The sequence below is a fragment of the Neofelis nebulosa genome, chromosome 2 (genome assembly GCF_028018385.1).
Source record: "Neofelis nebulosa isolate mNeoNeb1 chromosome 2, mNeoNeb1.pri, whole genome shotgun sequence".
Classification (NCBI taxonomy): Eukaryota; Metazoa; Chordata; class Mammalia; order Carnivora; family Felidae; genus Neofelis; species Neofelis nebulosa.
In genome coordinates this window covers 98,508,785-98,529,002 of record NC_080783.1, presented here as the reverse complement: position 1 = coordinate 98,529,002, position 20,218 = coordinate 98,508,785, and the positions used below count along the sequence as shown (strand labels likewise).

Here is a 20,218-nt window from a genome sequence, read left to right as displayed (position 1 = left end):
CTGACAGCTCAGAGCCTAGAATCTGCTTCGGATTCTGTGTCTCCCTCTTTCTCTGCCCCTCCCCTGCTCATACTCTGTCCCTCTCTCAAAAACAAATATTTTTAAATAGATAGATAGATAGATAGATAGATAGATAGATAAGAATCAGGGAAAGCACATGGGAAATAACACATTTGATTAGAGGCAAAGGCTGGGGAAGTAAGAATAAAATAGAAAAGTCTATGTTAGGAAGAGAATTATCAGAGCTATCCTGTTGACAGACAGACTAAGAAGGATAAAGATTATTATATACTAATGGATTAACAAACAGTTTAAAAATAATCTGCATTCAAATAATGAGACTAAATAAGAAGTTTGGTTTTAAAAGGAAAGCGGAAAATGAGGAAAATGATAGCTCTAAAAGGCTGAGGAAAAGGAGTAGGAATAAAGACTGAGAGAAGTTTTATTGTTTTGGTTTGTTTGTAGCATTTGAAAATGTGTTTAAGAAAATGTGTTGAAAATGTGTTTAAGAGAACAAAATCAGTGCAGAGAAACTCTGGCCTCTTAGCTCACTGACTTCATCACCTTCAAAGATTTATTTTCCATTCTGGCTGCAGTTTAGATCTTGGTATCACTATCATCTCTAAATTCCTGGAATCCAAGTATATCCCTCTCTGATCATAACCTCTTCTGGAATACTCCAGCAGCCCCACTATATTGCTCATCACAATAAGACTTGTAGTTCACTGGCTCTGGTAATTATTCCCTAGTTATCAAACCTCCCCAAATACACACACACACACACACACACACACACACACACACACGGTTTAGATTTTATGCCCCATCACTTTGACTACTCATATTTCCTTTTGTCATTCCATCTATCAAAACCTAACCTAGCATAACTCTTTGCTAAATGTGCCTATACCCAGAATGCTGACTATACTGAAGACACATACATAACTAGGTGGATAAAACTAAGTATTCATAATTACATTCTCAATTCTATACCTAACTTTGCCTGGCAAGCCTTTGTTTCCCTACTCTGTTCATCTTCACTCTTCACAATGATAATTTTAAATGTTCTCCCTATCTATCACTCATGTATTCTTCCCCAACTCCCTGGGCAGCAGAGATGATGTCACCATGTACTTCATTCACAGAGAAGGCAGAAGCCAAGTCAGGAATCCAACCTCCTTTCACCAAATCTATAAAACTGATTCCATACTGACCCTTGTTTCTCTTTCACTTTTTTGTAAGTGAAGAGACTCCCCCCGCCAAAAAAAAAACCCCACCCATATCAATTACATCATCTGTGCTCTGGATGCCATCCCTATCTTTCTTAGTCACCTGGATTAGGCTACATCTTTCCTGTTACTTACACCTTTTTCTAATGGCTCTTTCACATTAGCATTTAAACATCTCTTCTTAGTCCCACAACTTGTCTATTCATCTATCTCTGGCTCCCAATCACAGACAAACCCCAACGAATTATTACTGTCATTTTTTCCTGGCCTAATATTCACAATCCAACCTACCTGAACCCAGCCTCACTGGGTTCTCACTCTTCTAAAACTATTCTTAAAGTTACAAATGACATCCCTGTAGCTAACGACAGTAAATAATATATGGGCTCTAGCTTATTTGATACCTTGGCAGCATTCCACACGGTTTATATTCCTTCCTATCTAGCCCAGTCTCTAAAACCACAGCTTCTCGGTCTCCTTTGTAGGCTTTCCCTCTTCTATACAAATCTAAACGGTACATCCTGGGCCTCTTCCCAAGTACACTCCCCTAAGTAATCTCATCCTTTCTAAAGTATATACTTTCCAAACATCTGTCTCTAGCTATCATGTTTTTGAGCTCCAAAAGCCAAGTACCTGACTGCCTAACAATGTATAAGATGTTTCTCAGGCACCTCAAACACAACACATGCAAAACTAAACTTACCCTCTCCTCCTTAAACCACCCCAGTCCAAAGTGTTTCTCCTCAAATAGTCTCAATCTCAAGAAATAAAGGGCACGAAGACTATCCAGGAGCTGGGAACTATCCTCAAGTACTGTTTACCACCAATATCTTGTTAATCATTCCCTACTACTCCTTAGGTATCCACGTTTTTATTCTTGGCAAAAAAACAAAACAAAAAACAAAAAACCAAACACACACACACACACACACACACACACACACACACACAACCACATAACTTACACACATCTAATCAGACTTCTATATTTAATACTTTACAACAAAGAAGTAAACATAGAAAACAGAGGATCATGTTAAGTGACAGAAGAATGTAATCATCAGAATCCACAAAGTGGGACATTTAACAAGACAAATAACCAAAATTTTTCCATAAAGGAAAGAAGAACTCACTTTCTCTCTCTCTCTCTCTCTCTCTCTCTCTCTCTCTCTCTCTCTCTCTCTCTCTCCCTCTCTCTCTCTCACACACACACACACACACACACACACACACAGAAAAGAACCCCAGACCTAAGCAACCTGTCAACCAAATCAAAGGAGTAGACCTTGTTTAAAACTTGATTCAAACAGATTAACCAAGATAAGAAATAATCAGGGAAATGTGAGTACTTATTAGATTTCAGATATTATTAACAAAGTGCACACTGTATTTAGGTGTGATATTTATATTTTTAAAAGTCTGTAAGAGAGAAGTATTTGTAGGTGAAACAATATGTGAGATTTACCTTAAAATAATCGGAGGGAGGGGGAAGATACAGATCAAACAAGGTTGGTGATGGGTTGATAACTGCCAAACTTGTGTAGCTGGTATGTGGGGGTTCATTATATTCTTTTCTATTCCTTTTATACATATGAAGTTTTCCATAACAGAAGTTAAGTATGTGTGTGAGAGACACACACACATAATCTGTTTCTGTCTATCCCCACTGCCATCAAATGTAGTCCAATCACTAATATTCCTTGTCTCATCTACAGTATGGCCTTCCCAGAATCATGCTGTGTTCCTAAATAATAAAAACAGCTAACACATAGTGCTCATTCATTACGAACAAAGCACCACCCTGTTAACAATTGCTTTATATGTAATATCTCATCAAACCTTCCAACAATCCTGAAGTACCAAAAATATTCCCATTTTATAAATCAAGAAACTGAAACTCAGAAAGCTTAAGTTACTGAATGATACCACAAACCAAGAAAGTAGCATAGATTTCCAGCGTAAGCATAGAGACTTCAATATTTGTACTTTTAGTCACTAACATTATTCCTCTACTGAAACCCATTAATGTTGTCCATGGGACAGAGTTTAAATCCTTCAACATGTCTGGCCTAACAATACTTCCAACCATAACCAGCCTCCTCACTTCTTTCCACCTTATTCTCTATGCTTCAGGCACACTGGTTGTTCAATTCCAAGCTCCCTCATACTTCCAAGCCTTCCTGAATATTACAGTCTCTGCCTAAAACAATCTTGCTACACAATTCATTCATCTAACTCGTTTTATTCTTCAAGCCTCAGCTGAAAAGATATATTCTTCAAAGACTTTCCAAAATCCACAAACCAGGTAAGCTACTCCCGATGTATATTCCCAAAGCATCCTGTATTTTCCTTTTTCTAACCTTCATAACACTTGTAATTATTTCTTCAATGTCTTCCATTCCACCACATTATACTAGCCTTGAAGACAGGGAAGCCATTTTTCTTATTTACCATTGTACTCTTAGCACTTAGGGTTTTTTTTACACACAGTTGTTCATTGTTCATTAGTGAATAAATTATCAGAAGGGAATAAAAGGTACAGAAGAAGTGTGCAAAAAAATGTGCAAATAAGGCAAAGTCAGCATCTAAAAATAAGAAAATTAAGGTCACAATGGTGTTTGCCTTTCAGTGTGGGCAGGGGTGGTAACAGTGTGGAGTAGGTACAAGGAAAGCAGGTGGGTCACTAGATTTATTTGCTCTATACACTGAACTTTTAGGATTATGATAACAAATATTTTTAGACTATAAAATGAAAACTTACCTATTTTACTATATAGAAATTATACCTCAATTAAAAGGGAAAGAAAGAAGGGTCAGGAACGAGAAAAGGAAAAAGAACAAGAGGAAAAGAGAGAGGCATTTCCAGGTGACATAAGCTTCAAGAGAGAAATAGTGTGAGTCTGAAGATGGGAAAGACATGTCTCTAGATGCAGCACTTTGGAAGTAAGAGAAAGCCACTCACATTGATGGCTCTGAGGTCTAGTGGCACGGAAAAGTAAATATTGCTCATTTGAATGGGTAAAAATTTTCCTCTCAGGAGGAAAAAACAAAGCAAGGTTGGGAGGAGCCTCAAGGAAGAAGAAATTTCTACACTAAAGTGGTTGAGGGTATTAGGCCTATAATTGAGTAAAATTCTAGATGGCACAATCACTGAGCAAACTCATTTTTAAAAAATGTATTATTTATTTATAGAAATCATAAAAATATACCTTTGTTGCATATGTAGGTTTTTCTATTGCTTCATCACCAATAAAGAAGTCTAGGTCATCAACACCTTTCATCACCCTCCTCTGAGCTTGATCACCCACTTTTGCTGACTCCTTAATAGCAATACCTTAAAAATAAAAGTTATTTATACATGTGAAAATTTGCTTTTCTCAAATGAGACATATTAACTTATATTTCTTCCATTATAAAGTATTATTAAACACAACATGACCTAACATACTTAAATTGTCAAAGCACAAAGGTCATTTAAGAAATCAATGACAAAATTAATTTAACACAATGAAATCTCAACTTCCATCCAGAGACAAGGCCTCAAGTGTAAAAGCCACAAGTAGAAGTACTGTTGTGGGAATGTTTCAGTTATATTTTTTAAAACTATGTAGAATCTATTCTGATTTGAGCAAGATTATAATCCCACCAAGTCAACATATGCTTAATGGATAATCAGAAAGAAAAAAAATGAAAAACACTAACAAATGAAAACAGGAAAACAAAAGGGGAATTTTTTTTCAAAAGCTTTCTTCCTATTTGCACTATTATGGACTGGCAATTTAAATATAACACTGGGGGCACCTGGGTGGCTCAGTTGGTTCAGAGTCCAACTTCGGCTCAGGTAGTGATCTCACAGTTCGTGAGTTCAAGTCCCACATGAGGCTAGCTGCTGTCAGTGCAGAGCCCGCTTCAGATCCTCTGTCCCTCTCTCTCTCTGCCCCTCCCTGGCTTGCGCTCTCTCAAAAATAAAAAATAAAAAAAATATAAATATAACACTGGCACAGGGTTCTGTTAAACTTTCAATCCCACAAAGGGAAATTTCAAATCATTTAAGTAAAATCCACAACATTCCCCTTAAATAATTCCAGAAACCCAGCCACGGTTCTTGACCTAAAACCTATATATTTCTTAATTAACATATAAATTTCTGAATCCTTCAAGTTAAGCATTCATTCAAAATAATTATCTGCATGTACTTAAAATGATCTAGCATTCAACTGTTATACTTTCATTTAATAACAATTATATTCTTAATAAGATGGCTAGAAAATACTGAAGGAAAGATATTCTAAATCCAGTCTACTCCTTCAAAATGTTAGAAAGCTTCTCTAGTAATTTATTTATAATGTCCATAGACATCCAGATGGCTCACTACAAGTTTCCTGAAAAACAAAGATATATGCAAATAACTATGAACCAAATCTACAGGCTTTCCAAATCAAATATCCATGCTCATCAGTAGCAACTGGCTGTATCTGATTATAAAAACTGGACTTGCAGCATTAAAACTGGATGTAAAAAACTCCAAAATCAAAAATCTTCTTTCAGTACAGAAATGGATTTTTAACACGCTACAACTTCTCGTAAGAAAGACAACGAACACTAAAATTGCATATTTTGGCAAAGAGACAAAATAGAGAATGGGTACAATGGTGATGGGATCCTAAGGTTCCAAAGATGGGTCTCCAACAAAGACAACACGTCCACTTAAGATTTATAGAAAAAAAAAAAAAAAAAAGGAAAAGAAAATCAGTAATCTCATGAAATAAATGCTTAATCACAATACCTTATAAAAGATTATAAATTATGAAATAACAAAATCAGCATTTTATGGGTTGAATATCTTCCCCAAAGTATGTTGAAGTCTTAATCCCCAGTACCTCAGAATGTGACCTTATTTCGAAAGAGGGTCTTTTGAGTTGAAAAGAGATTATTGGGGTGGGCCCTAATCCAACATGACTGGCGGGTGTCCTTATAAAAAGGAAATTTGGACACAGCCAGAGAGAAGACAATGTGAAGACACATCGGGAGAAGACAGCCATGTGACTGGAGTGATGCATGTACAAGCACTGTCAGCAAACGTCAGAAGCTAGAAGCAGCAGCTAAGAGGGTTCTTCTCCTAGAGCTGTCAGCAAGATCACGGCCCTACTGACAACCTGATTTTGGAATTCTAGCCTCCAAAACTATAAATTTCTGATGTTTTAAGCTACCCAGTTTTTGGAACTTTGTTATGGCAGCCTTAGGACACTGATATAAAAATACGAAAGGGTCTAACACTAAACTCAAATATAACTAAGTCAGGTACTAGACCACAAAAGTATTATCCATATTAGCGGGCAATAAAGCCAATATTTGTTACCAAATTCTTGAAATAAACAACAATCAGTATATTGATACATAAATGCGAGGAAAGAGTTAAAAAAAGCAAACTTGTCCTTCAGTGTAGACAACAAACATGCATGAATAAAACATAAGGAAAAGACAATAGTATCACCAAACTAAGATCACTATAGTCACATGAATGAGTGATTTCATCAGGGTCACCTAAAATCCACTGTATGTATTAAAAAATTAGATTTAGGTAGTAGCCTAAATTCTTTTTTTCCCCTTTTAATTGAAGTATAATTAACATAAAATGTTTACTAGTTTCAGGCATGTAACATACTCATTCAACAACTCTACACCTTACTCAGTGCTCACCAGACTAAGTGGTGACCATCTGTGACCATACAATGCTATTTAGAATATTATGGACTATATTCCCTATGCTGTAGTTTTCATCTCCATGACCTACTTATTTTATAACTGGAAGTTTGTACCTCTTGATAGTAAGCCTAAGTTCTTACATAATCAATTCATAGCTAAGTATACCAAAAGTGTATCACAAGTACAAAGTCAAACAGGTTTGTCAGTGGAGAGCTAAAAAATAAGATACATATATGTATTTATATAAGTGTATGTGTACATATGTATACATATAAATATAAAAGCTCCCCTCTTAACTACAATTTTAACAATGTACTTCTCATATTTCACATTGAATTTTGTTCTTGCCATATTAATTACAAAACCACTGACCTATTCATGACCAATGAGTGCCGACTAGAGACTAAAGATCTGCATTTTTGGCAATTTCTACCATGTTCTCAACTTCACTGATCTGAAACCTAAGCTGTTTCATTAGTCTCTTGCATGTTTATTTTCCCATTTCCTTATTTTCATAAATAAGAATATACTACACAAAAATATTCAAACAGTCACACAAATACTACTTTGTAAGACTAGTGACACTCCAGGAGTTAGCACCACCAAGCAATGGCTCAAAAGATTTTTCACCTGATATTGTTAAAGTTTTGATTTGGCAGTAGGACAAGTAGATCAGGGTACTTTATATGTTTGAAAGTCAAAAGTACAAAAGCATGTCCATTCAAAACCAGATGCATAATCAATGCTAACAAGTAAGAGTGTTAACAAACCAAGTGTGAAGAGTATTTTTTAAAAAACTACTGAAAGTTGGGGCGCTTAGGTGGCTCAGTTAGTTGAGCGTCCGACTTTGGCTCAGGTCATGATCTCGGGGTCGAGATCCCACGTGGATTGAGCCCCACGTCGGGCTCTGTGCTGACGGCTCGGAGCCTGGAGCCTGCTTTTGATTCTGTGTCTCCCTCTCTCTGCCCCTCCCCCACTCATGCCCTGTCTCTCTCTCTCTCTCTCTCTCTCTCTCTCTCTCTCTGTCAAAAATAAACACTAAAAAAAAATTTTTTTTAATAAATAAATAAATAATTACTGAAAGACAAACTACTGAAAGTTGATGGTCAGGCTAAAGTGAAGTTAACAGAGGATAGAACAAAAACAATGTAAGTATGGTTATAAAATATTAGAAAACAGCTCAAGTCAACATTTCTAAAAATGAGATGCCATCCTTATTTTGAAACATGGGCTTTCAGCAGGGACGTCAATAAACACAAGTCTGGCAAACAACAATCATGTCCACACACCAAAGAATAGTCTTCATAGGTGTGCAACAGAGGATCCACTACTGAACAGTTATACCCAGAAACTGTTAACAGAAATATCCTCAAAGCAGAAAATTGTGTGATTTTTTCAGTTCATTCATTTTTGTCTTTAAAAAGAGACATTTGGTAGATCTGGCAAATGAAGAACTAAACAGCTAAAATGAATGGTGAGAGGTGTACAAATGAGGTCACACTTAGCAAACTGTTTTTAAAGGACTAAAATCTTACACAGTGCCAGAAATAATTATCTTTTACTTTAACGATTAAGAAAAAGATCTTTAAATCAGCTTGTGGCTTAAAAGAATACTTACAGGAAGGGATGATAAACTGTGGTTCTGTGTTTCCAGCATATCCTAGTTTTGTATACCTGCAAAATAAAAAATAAAATTTTAAGGATTTCACTAGTATCATAGCAATTATGAATTTATTTCTCAGATCTCCATTGGTTATGAAGTGAGATTCCATTGTGGGTAAATTTACAAAATCCCATAGCTTCAATGCATGTAAATATCCCTATTTTCCAAAATTATAAATACCCACAGCTTTTAACAAGAAATTCCACTTCTAGAAACTGATCCTACAGGAATATCCTACACATGTGAAATAACATGTATCAAGGCCATTTGCCACAATCTTGCTTATAACAGCAAGAGTCTGAAAATAACCTAAATAAACATGAAATGAGAAACTAGTTGAATATGCTAACTTCATCCTATGTTATATTATGCAGCTATTAAAAAAGAGATCGAAGAGGTTCTTTATGGACTGATATGGAACAACCTCCAAAATGTACTGTTAAATGAACAAAAAGCAAGGTACAGAAGAATGTTTCACATACACTATACAGTATTTGTATCAAGTAAGGGAGAGGAGTAAGAACACATAAAATGTACTTGATTGTATAGACACACAGAGTATCTCTGGAAGAATATAAAGAAATCAATAATTGTGGTTGTCTCCAGAAAACGGAATTGGGTAGGTGATGGGCAGAATTGAGGAGGAGATTTTTTATTGCCTATTTTTTCATACCATTTGAATACATTACTATTCAAAATAACTAATTTTTAAATGCCTTGCCACAGTGGATTCAGCCTATATTCTTACAATAACAAAATAACGACAACAATGATGATTAGGAACTAAAAGCTGAGCTTTGATAAGCTGTGCGTTATGGGCTACATAGGAGATACCTGGCTAAATATGAAAACCTATTAACTATGAGCAGGCTTTAAAGACAAAGTAACAACATTTTATACTACTCATATTCAAACTCACTGCTAAATAGTAGGCAGGTAAATTGCTGTGAGATTCCTGGCTTCTAATAATATCTGCAGAACTTTTTTTTTTTCTTTCCTAATATAAGAAGAAGGAAAAAAGCTCTCTGGGGAGAACATGGTTCAAAACTTAGTTCAAGAACTAAGAGTGCCAAATAGGCTAACTCGTTAAAAGTAAGGAGAAAACATAAACTCTTCCAAATGTGATAATGCTCTGACTAAAACCTCTTCCAAGATTCCCCACTGTCCACGTTTAAAAAGTAAACAAAACTTCTTTGCAAGGCATACAAAAGAGCTCTAATATTTGGCTCCTGACCACCTTTCCCAACAGCGCTGACATACTATACCAGGCTCCCTAGCCATAAAACAGCTAACGTTTTCTGGACAGAACAACTCATTTCATGCCACGGAGCCACTGTTAACACTTCCAACTACAGGAGATGCTCTCTTTTCAATGCTGAATGCAGCTGCTAAACTCTAACCCATCCTGCAAACAGCAAATTAAGTATCACTGCCTCTAAACAAAAGCTTTTCTAACCTTCAAACAGTATACTTTGTCCCCACAGTGGACAAATGGAGCTGACTTATGTTTTATTACAATAAAGACTTACAAAACATGACAGTCTAAAACTGTCTGAGCCACAACATCCTAGAAGTTTACTATACAATACTTAGTGTGAGATCTAATCCCTCTACCTTTTTTTTACCATTAGTCACCAAAGCAATTTAAGTCATTATAAATAATACCCTAATAGAACAGAATGTCTTACTTCCAATTCTATTACCCCTACAAAGAATAATCATCTCCCTAAAAATCACTGCCTAACTCACATATCTTCAAATGAGGCTCTACTGCTTACAATATTAAGTACAAACTTCTTCTTGTTTCTATAAAATGATTCATTATTAAGTATTCCTAAAGTCCCTTTCAGATAAAAAAAAAATGTATGATTCTGATTCCTTCAGCTGAATATTAAGGAACTTCACAATAAGTCCCAATTAAACATTTTAAGTGTCTCCCATCATTTGCTTCCATGAACCCAGCTCAAAGCACACTGCACTTGTTACTCATTTTCCTCCACAATGACTTGCTATTTCCCCATCACATTATCCGTGTTTACATGGCACCCTCTCAGAAAGCTCTCACCACAACTTAGGACTCCTCCATGAAGTTTTCCTGATCATTTTAATTATCAGTCATCCTTTCCCTCAATAAATTCAATCTCAACAATCACTTGTTACACAAGCCAAACTGTTATTTTCCTTTGTGTAAATACCAACTCCCAAATAAAGTAGTAAGATATTTGAAGTAGAAACCATTACAGTAAAAACTCCCTTAAGAAAACTTCCATTTGTCAAGTTCACCAGATTAATCAATACTCCATCCCTGGTCAAAATCCAACAGCCTAAGTTGAACATATTCAGCAATAAATTAGTTTCAGAAAAAACACCAAAAGAAGAATCTAATCAACCAGTCTTTACCAGACTAATACAAAACAGTCAATACATAATCAAAACAAATGTGCTCTCCCCCAAACACAAAAATAACTACCTAGCATATTAGCTATATGGATACACCATAACATTTAATCATTTCTACTATACTTATAACACCACAGCCAAATAATTTTCTAGGTTTTTGTAGGAGAATAGCCAAATACATCTACCAATGCTCTACTGCCCTGGATTTAAAGTTAAACAGTATATCAAAGGTACTCAAATATCTCAAGTATCTCAAATAATAAAATGGCATCAAAAAATATCTCAATTTTCACCAATTTTTAAGAAATATAAAGGGAAATCTCCTAGTTTACTTTTAACCTTAAAATGTGCTTAGCCTCTAAAAATTAATTTGGCTTGTAGCTTAAAGAAAAATGTTTGTGGCACAGAATACAATCTAAAAAAACTGAAAAAGTCTTATCCTAAACTCTAGAAAAGAGTTACTGAGTTAGGTTGAAGTCACATTTTCTCTACTGGAGAGAGAGCAAAGTGCTAGATAACAAACAATATGACTCTTTAAAACCACTCTCCTATACTATTAGCAAACTTTAAAAGTTGTTTTTTAAAACAGCTTTGAAACTGCTCAAAAAATCCACAAAAGTCCATTTATTTAAGTTTATTTATTTACTTTTATTTATTTTACACAAGCAAGGGAGGAGCAGAGAGAGAGAGAGGAAGGGGGGGGGGGAGATACAGAGAGAGAGACAGAGACAGAGACAGAGACAGAGACAGAGAGAGAGAGAGAGAGAGAGAGAATATATATGAATGAATGCCAAGCAGACCCCACAACACTGGGCTCAAACTCACAAACTAGAGATCATGACCTGAGCCGAAATCAAGAGCCGGATGTTTAACTGACTGAGCCACCCAGGCCCGCCCAAAAAGACATTTTAATGTTCTTATATGAGCAGAGAAGCATTTAAATAGGGAAAGCAGGAGAGAGGAGAGGGAAAGAGTCTAGGAAGATCTGAAAGAACTGGTCAGCTGAGTCTTAAAGGATGAGTTACAACAGTACATACATATCAATGCACACAAAACATGCTAATATTTGAAGAGTATACTGGAATGAATTGGAGGGCATTTGGGTATAGCTATAAGAGATTTGTTTTTAACATTCATTTAAACTTTCTCAACATAAATATAACAAAAAGAATATAAATTATTAGTACAGATATTAAGTACTAAATTTATGTTTCAAATTAAAGCTTTTCAAATATAAAGTAGCCTCGATTAACCTAACTTAATTTATCAGCTTTTATACTTGAAATGGCTGATTTGATTAAGACATTTTTATGATGACCTCTCAAAATTCTTGATAGTCACCACAGAGAAGAAACTGTACAAGTAAATGACAGAAAAGTTTTTCTTACTTTTTCTCTAAAAGAAACTCCTTTCTCACAATTAATGGCATTGTTAACTCGAACTCTTTAAATTATAATTTAAGGATGTGTTCACTGTATTTAAACTAAAAGTTCTTTGCTTTCATTGACACATGCAAAATTCAAATTTTGTGTAATAAAGCAAATAGATTTCAAATCAAACTTTTTCATATTAAGACTTTCTCAAACCATGCATACATGTTCCTCTCCTTGTTACAACAATGTTCTTTTTTATTATTAAAATACTAACCAAAGATCACAGTGAAACATTTTTAGCTTCACTCTTCCAAAATTAATTTTTGTTTTAAATTCATAGATTCTGTCGGTATACTTTATTTTTCCACAGCCCTTGCAATTTTCTATTAAGTTCCTTTGGGTGTTCAAAAAAGTGTTTTATATAATTAAGCAACTCAGGAACACAATACTTAACCAGACTATACAATAAATCTATAAAGAAGTGCGCGCGCACACACACACACCAAAATCTAAGTTGCCTTGAAGCAGAAACTCTTCCTTCAGACAGCTAGTAGACACTTTGCTAACATTTCCTCCCTTTAAGTTTTAAACATGGGATTAAACAGCTTGGCTTTCTCTTAAATTTGCCAGTTGGAGAACATCACTTAATGTAAGATTCAGACCTGGGACAAATCTTTATATTTGCAAGGCATTTATTCAAATCAATCTACAGATTCATGCAATCCTTATCAAAATCTCAAGAATTTTTTTTGTTTTTGCATTAATAGAAAAAAATCCTAAATTCACATGGAATCTCAAGGGACCATCAACAATCCTGAAAAAGAACAAAGTTGGAGATCTCAACACTTCCCGATTTCAAAGCTTTACTACAAAGCTAAAGTAACCAAAACAATGAGGCGGTGAGGTACACACAAACTATATAGACTAATGGAATAGAACAGAACTCAGAAATAAAACCTCCCAAAAAAGGTCAAAAGTTTTTTGAAAAGGGTGCCATAACCATTCAATTGGGGAGAGGATAGTCTTTTCAACAAATGGTGCTGGGAAAAGTGGATATCTATCTACATGTAAATGAATCAAGTTAGAGCTTTATCTTATACCATATGCAAAATTTAACTTAAAAAGGATCAAAAACGAACACCTGGGTGGCTCGGTATGCTGAGTTTCTGACTTCAGCACAGGTCATGATCTCAGGATTCCATTCATGGGTTTGAGGCTCATCAGGCTCTGTGCTGACAGCTCAGAACCTGGAGCCTGCTTCAGATAGTGTATCCCTTTCTCTCTGCCTCTCTCTCTCTCTCTCTCTCTCTCTCTCTGAAAAATAAACATTTAAAAAAATGGATCAAAGACCTACATGTAAGAGCTAAAACTATAAAACTCTTAGAGGAAGTGCTCTCTTCAGCAGCACATATACTAAAACTCTTAGAGAAAAACACAGCGGAAAAGCTTCATGACATTGGATTTAGCAATGACTTATTGGATGTGATGCTAAAAGCACAGGTAACAACAAGGAAATAAATCAGACATCATCAAAATTAGCAACTTTTTGGCACCAAAGGGCACTATCAGTTCAGGACAAAGGCACCCATGGAATGGGAGAAAACAGCTGCAAATCATATACACATAGTGCCCAATTTAGAATGATTCGACTCACAATTTTCTGACTTTACAATGGTGCAAAAGTGATAATGCATTCACTAAAACTGTACTTTGAATTTTGATCTTTTCCTGGACTAGCGATATGCTGTATAATACCTCTGGTCATGCTGGGCAACAGCAGTGAGCCTCAGCTCCCAGTAAGCCAATGTGATCACAAGGGCTAACAACCAATACACTTACAGTTACTCTGTACCCATACAACCATTGTTTTTTACTTGTAGTACTACAGTCAATATATTACATACTACTTTATTATAAAATAGGCATTATATTATATGATTTTGCCCAAATGTAGGCTAATGTAAACTTTCCAAGCACATTTAAAGTAGGCTAGGCTAAGCTATGATGTTTGGTACGTTAGATGTATTAAATACCTTTGTGACTTAGGATATTTTCAACTAATGATGGGTTTATCCAGACGTAAGCTCAATGTTAAGTGGAGGAAGATCTTTATCATCCAGAATGTACATGTGTGTGTGTGTGTGTGTGTGTGTGTGTACACATACACACACATATACATATATGTATTTTCTATGGATATATATATTCTGGATATTATACACTACATATGTACACATATATTCTGGATATATATACACTATATATGTGTATATATATATATATATATATATATATATATATATAGTGTAGAACTCAGTAGAACTCAACAACAAAACAAACAATACAATTAAAACTGAGTAAAACACGTAATAGACATTTCTCTTTAAAAAAATGTACAAAAGACCAATAAGCACGTGAAAAGATGTTCAACATCATTAATAACTAAGGACATGTAAATCAAAATGAGATGCCACTTCATACCCATTACATTGGCTATTACCAGAAAACAAAAAGAAAATGACAAATGTTAGTGACAAAGTGCAGACACTGGAACCTTGTACTGGTAGTAATATAAATGGTACAGGTGCTACAGAAAACAATATGACAATTCTTCAAAAAATTAAACACAGAATTACCATGTGATCCTGCAATGCCATTTCTGGGTATACACCCAAAAGAAAAAGCAAGGGCTTGCAGACCCATGTTCAGAGCAACATTATGCATATAAGCCAAAAGGTGGAATCAACTTAACTGTCCACTGTGAAAGGGTAAACAAAATGTATATACACACCACAGAATATTAGCCTTAAAAAGAAAGAATATTCTGACACATGATACAATATGGAAGAACCTAGAGATCATGCATAGTGAAATAAGCCAATCACAAAAGATCAAATATTGTACGATTCCACTTATATGAGGTAGCTAGAAGAGTCAAATTTACAGACAGATAGTAGGACATGCCAGTAATGCAGGTGGGGTAGGGGCTGTTATTGTTTTATGGGTATAGAGTTCCAGTTTGGGAAGGTGAGTAAGTTCTGAAGATGGATGGTAGTGATAGCTGCACAACAATGTGAATATACTTAATGCCACTAGACTTTACACTTAACAAGGTATTTATGTTGTGTATATTTTACCACAACTTAAAAAAAAAAACTAAATTTTGTAGCTGCCCAGAAAAAAAATTCAAATTGGATACATACTGTATATGTTAAATATAAATCTAAATGCATCAAAGATTAAAAGGGAAGAAAAATTAAGATATAAGTTTTAAAAGAAAGCAGGACAATTTCTTTATAACCATGGAGTAGAAGCGGTTTTCTAACTATAATTTAAAATCTAGACACTAAAAAAAAAAATTAATATTTCAACTATGTAAAATTAAAAACTTCTCCAAAAAAACATATCAAAAGTAGCCAGAAGAAAAATTACTAACAGAGAAAAATTGCACTCGAAGACAATCTCCTTGAGACATACAAGATACCTACAAGGTGATGATGAGGGAGGGAGGGAAATAAAGAGGAAAAGAGCAAAGAAAGGAAGAAGGCAAAAAAAAAAAAAAAAAAAAGGAAGAAGGAAGGGCAAAAGAAGAAATAGAAATAGCTATAAACAGAAAGGTGCTCAACTCCTTGAAGTTAAAAAAAAAGCAGATTAAAAGTACACTGAGATAATGCTCATACACTCACAGTTGGAATCCAAAATGATACAGTTATTTTAAAAACACTTAAACATTCGGGGCGCCTGGATGGCTCAGACGGTTAAGCGGCCGACTTCAGCTCAGGTCATGATCTCATGGTCATGAGTTCGAGCCCCGTGTCAGGCTCTGTGCTGACAGCTCGGAGCCTGGAGCCTGTTTCAGATTCTGTGTCTCCCTCTCCCTGACCCTCCCCCGTTCATGCTCTGTCTCTCTCTGTCTCAAAAATAAATAAACGTTAAAAAAAAAAATTTTTTTTAAAAAACACTTAAACATTCACTTACCATATGACCCAGCAATTCTACTTCTACGTACACACCCAAGAAAAATAAAAACATGTGTCCACATTCGTTCAAAACAGCATTATTCAGTGTCCCCAAACTGGAAGCAAAACATATGTTCATCAACAAGAAAATAAACAAGGACAATATAATTATACAAACCAAAATTACTCCACACATAAAGAATTTAAAAGTGTAACCCACTCTCCAAGGAAAAGTGTTCAACAGAAGACAAAATGACCCAAATATTGGAATTATCAGATAAAGACGGGAAAACAGCTATGACTATCACAATTAAATACACAAAAGTGCACTTATAATGACGAATAACAAATATCATCAGCAACTCTAAAACTATATAAAAAAACATGGGGCGCCTGGGTGGCGCAGTCGGTTAAGCGTCCGACTTCAGCCAGGTCACGATCTCGCGGTCCGTGAGTTCGAGCCCCGCGTCAGGCTCTGGGCTGATGGCTCGGAGCCTGGAGCCTGTTTCCGATTCTGTGTCTCCCTCTCTCTCTGCCCCTCCCCCGTTCATGCTCTGTCTCTCTCTGTCCCAAAAATAAATAAAAAATGTTGAAAAAAAAAAAAAAAATTTAAAAAAAAAAATAATAATAAAAAAATAAAACTATATAAAAAAACAAATGGAAATTCTAGAATTGAACAAAGCAATACCAGATATTAAAAAAAAAAAAAAAAATCACGGATGAGCTAAAAAACAGAAAACAGGTAACAGAGGTAATAATCAGTGAACCTGAAGGCAGATGAGTAGAAATTACCTAATCTGAAATTGGGGGAAGGGGGATATTAAGAAGAGACCTGAAGAAAAAAGAATAGAGTCTAAGAAACTTGGGAGAAAATACGAAAAAGGTCATATACTGAAGTCTCAGATGGAGAACACACCGGATAGTAAAATACTTTTTGAAGGAGTAATGACTGAAAACTTTAGCAATTTAGTGAAAGACAGCAACACATAGATGTGAGAGGCTCAAGAAAACCCAAGCAGAATAAATAGAAAGAAACCATACTTAGTCACATTACAATCAAACTAAAAATCAAAGATAAAGAAAAAAATACTGAAAGCAGCCAGAGGAAAAATACCCATTAACCGGAAACAAAATTCAAATTACTACCACCTTCTTATGAGGAGTGATGAAGCCTAGAAGACAGTAAACAACATTTTTAAAGTCTGGAGAGAATGGGAAAACAGTCAGCCCAGGAATGTACAGGAACAAAAATATCCTTCGACAATGAAAGTGAAATGAAAACATTTTTCAAATAGAAGAAACTCACTGCCATCAAACATGGGCTAAAGAAAGTTCTTCAATCCAAAGGAAACGGGAAACTAGAGGGCATAGTGAAGTATAATAAAGAAAATCAGAAATTATAAACAGGTAAATATAAAAGACTATTTTTTATACTTAGTTTTTGACCACACTTATAACTAAAGCAAAAATCTGATTATCTTGTGCGGTTATACAGTATATAGATGTAATACCTATGACAACTTTAGCATAAAAGGACAGTGAAGTAAGGGGAGCAGCAGGCAAGACTTAACAGATCTCCTGAAATGCAAGATCTCTACTCCTTATGTGAAGTTTTAATTAACTCTAAAGAAACAGTGAGTACTGAGTTTTCTTAAAGACACATATTGTAATCCTTAAAGCAACTGTTAAAAAAAAATGCCAAGAGTATAGTTAAAAAGCCAAAGGTAAATTAAAATGTAATTCCAAACAATATTCAAATAATTTGAAAGACAGAAAAGAGGAAAGCACAACAGGAACAACAAATTTTTTTTTAATAAATAAATAAAACAGTATACCTAAATCCAACCATATCCATTATTACATTAAACGTTAACAGACAAAACTCTCCAATTAAGAGGGACAGATTAAAAATTTTTTTAAAATAAAAATGCAAGCCCGAACTATATGTTATCTGCATGATATGCACTTTATAAAGACAGAATGAAAAAAAATGGATGGAAAGCAAAAAGCAAGTATAAGAAGGCTGGAGTGGCTATATTCATATGCGATAAAACCATTCTTTAAGAAAAAGAGTAATATGAGGGGTGCCTGGGTGGCTCAGTCGATTAAGCGTCTAATTCTTGATCTTGGCTCAGGTCATGATCTCAAGTTTGTGAGTCAGAGCTTCAGGTCAGACTCTGCACTGACAGCACAGAGTCTACTTGGGATTCTCGGTCTCCCCCTCTCTCTCTTTCTCTGCCCCTCCCCCATTCACTCACTCTCAAAAATAAATTTTAAAAAATTTTTTTAAAAAAGAGTAATATGAGAGAGTAATTTTATAATAATATAAAGGGTAAATTCATCAAGACCTAACAGTCTTAAATGTGTATGTGCCTATTAACAGTTTCAACATGCTTGAAATGTGTCATAATTAAATGCTGAGACTATTCAACTCTTACAGCAGGAAATTTTGTCACCTCTCAGTAATGGATAAAATCACACACACACACCAAAAACTCAGTAAAGGCATACAGGATCAACGTTAATAACCATTTTGATCTAACTGATATACTCAAGAAGTGCAGAATATGAATTCTAAGTACACATGATGCATTCATTTTGACCACGGATGGGCAAACTATGGCCCCAAAACAAAATTCAGACTATTGATGTTTTGGTATCACTCGTGAGTTTAAAATTCTTTTTATATTTAAATTTTTAAAATTTTCTTTTATTTTTTTACATTTTAGGAGGAGGAAGGGAAGTGAAAAGGGAGGAGAGGAAAGCAGCAGCAAGGACCATGCCTGACCCACAAAGCCTAAAACAAAGACCATACGTGGCCCACAAAGGCTAAAATATTTACTATTTGGTCTTTTATAGAAGTGTGCCAATCCCTGACCCAGACCAGATGCTAAGCCATAAAAAACAAATCTCAATAAATGTAAAAGATTAAAATCATAAATACATGTTCTCTGACTAAAAAAGAATTAAATTAGAAACCGACAGCAATAAGATATCTAAATAAACCCCAAACATTTGGAAATTAAACACACTTCTACCTATAATCCGTGAATCAAAGAAAAAATTGCAAGGAAAATTACTTCAAGTTGATTAACAGTTAAAATAAAAAACATCAACATGTGTGGGATGCACCTAAAGCAAAGCTTAAAGGGAAAATTCCTACAGTGCTTATGTCAGAAAAAATAGAAATGTCCATAATCAGTGACCTAAGATTCCACCTTAAGGTACAAAAAGGAGGGATGCCAGCGTGGCTCAGTCGCGTCAGACTCCAGTCCAGGACGTGTTCTCCCAGTTCATGAGTTTGAGCCCCAGGTCGGGCCCTATGCTGACAGCTCAGAGCCTGGAGCCTGTTTCTGATTCTGTCTCTCTCTCTCTGCCCCTGCCCTGCTCACACTGTCTCTCCCCCTCTCCCTCTCTCTCAAAAATAAAAATAAATATTATAAAAAGAAGAAGAAAGCAAACTCAAAATAAATAGAAATAAACAGTAAACAGAAAGGCAGAAATCAGGTTAATAGAAACAGAATATTAACAAGAAAAAAATGGAACTATGGAAAGATAGGCTGATCGAGAAGAGTACAGAAATTGCCAACATAAGGGATGAAAAGCTGATTAACGCTACCAATCATATAGAGGAGAAAATGATAAAAAAGAGACTACTATAAACCATAGCCATCATATTAAGATGTAAGGGACAAATACCTTCAAAGACAGAATTTACCAAAATCAATACAAGATGAAACAAAAAATCTATTTTGAATAACCCCAAAGCTATTAAAGAAATTATCAGTAACCCTTCCAAAAAGCAAACTCCAGGCCCAAGTTTGACTGGTAAATTCTATCACTCATTTAAGGAAGAAATAAAAATAATTCTACATAAGCCCTTTCAGA

The 20,218-nt window shown here is 35.1% G+C and overlaps 1 protein-coding gene across 1 annotated transcript in view; it reads right to left on the bottom strand.

Annotated features, from left to right (window-relative positions):
- ACTR3 (actin related protein 3) overlaps positions 1-20,218 on the bottom strand; it is a 65,664-nt gene that overhangs the window by 28,543 nt on the left and 16,903 nt on the right. The window contains exons 2-3 of the mRNA XM_058715476.1: positions 8,554-8,609; positions 4,439-4,563 (exon numbers count right to left, since the gene is read on the bottom strand). Of these exons, the coding sequence (XP_058571459.1) occupies positions 4,439-4,563; positions 8,554-8,609 (181 nt within the window). The remainder of the gene's footprint in view (positions 1-4,438; positions 4,564-8,553; positions 8,610-20,218) is intronic.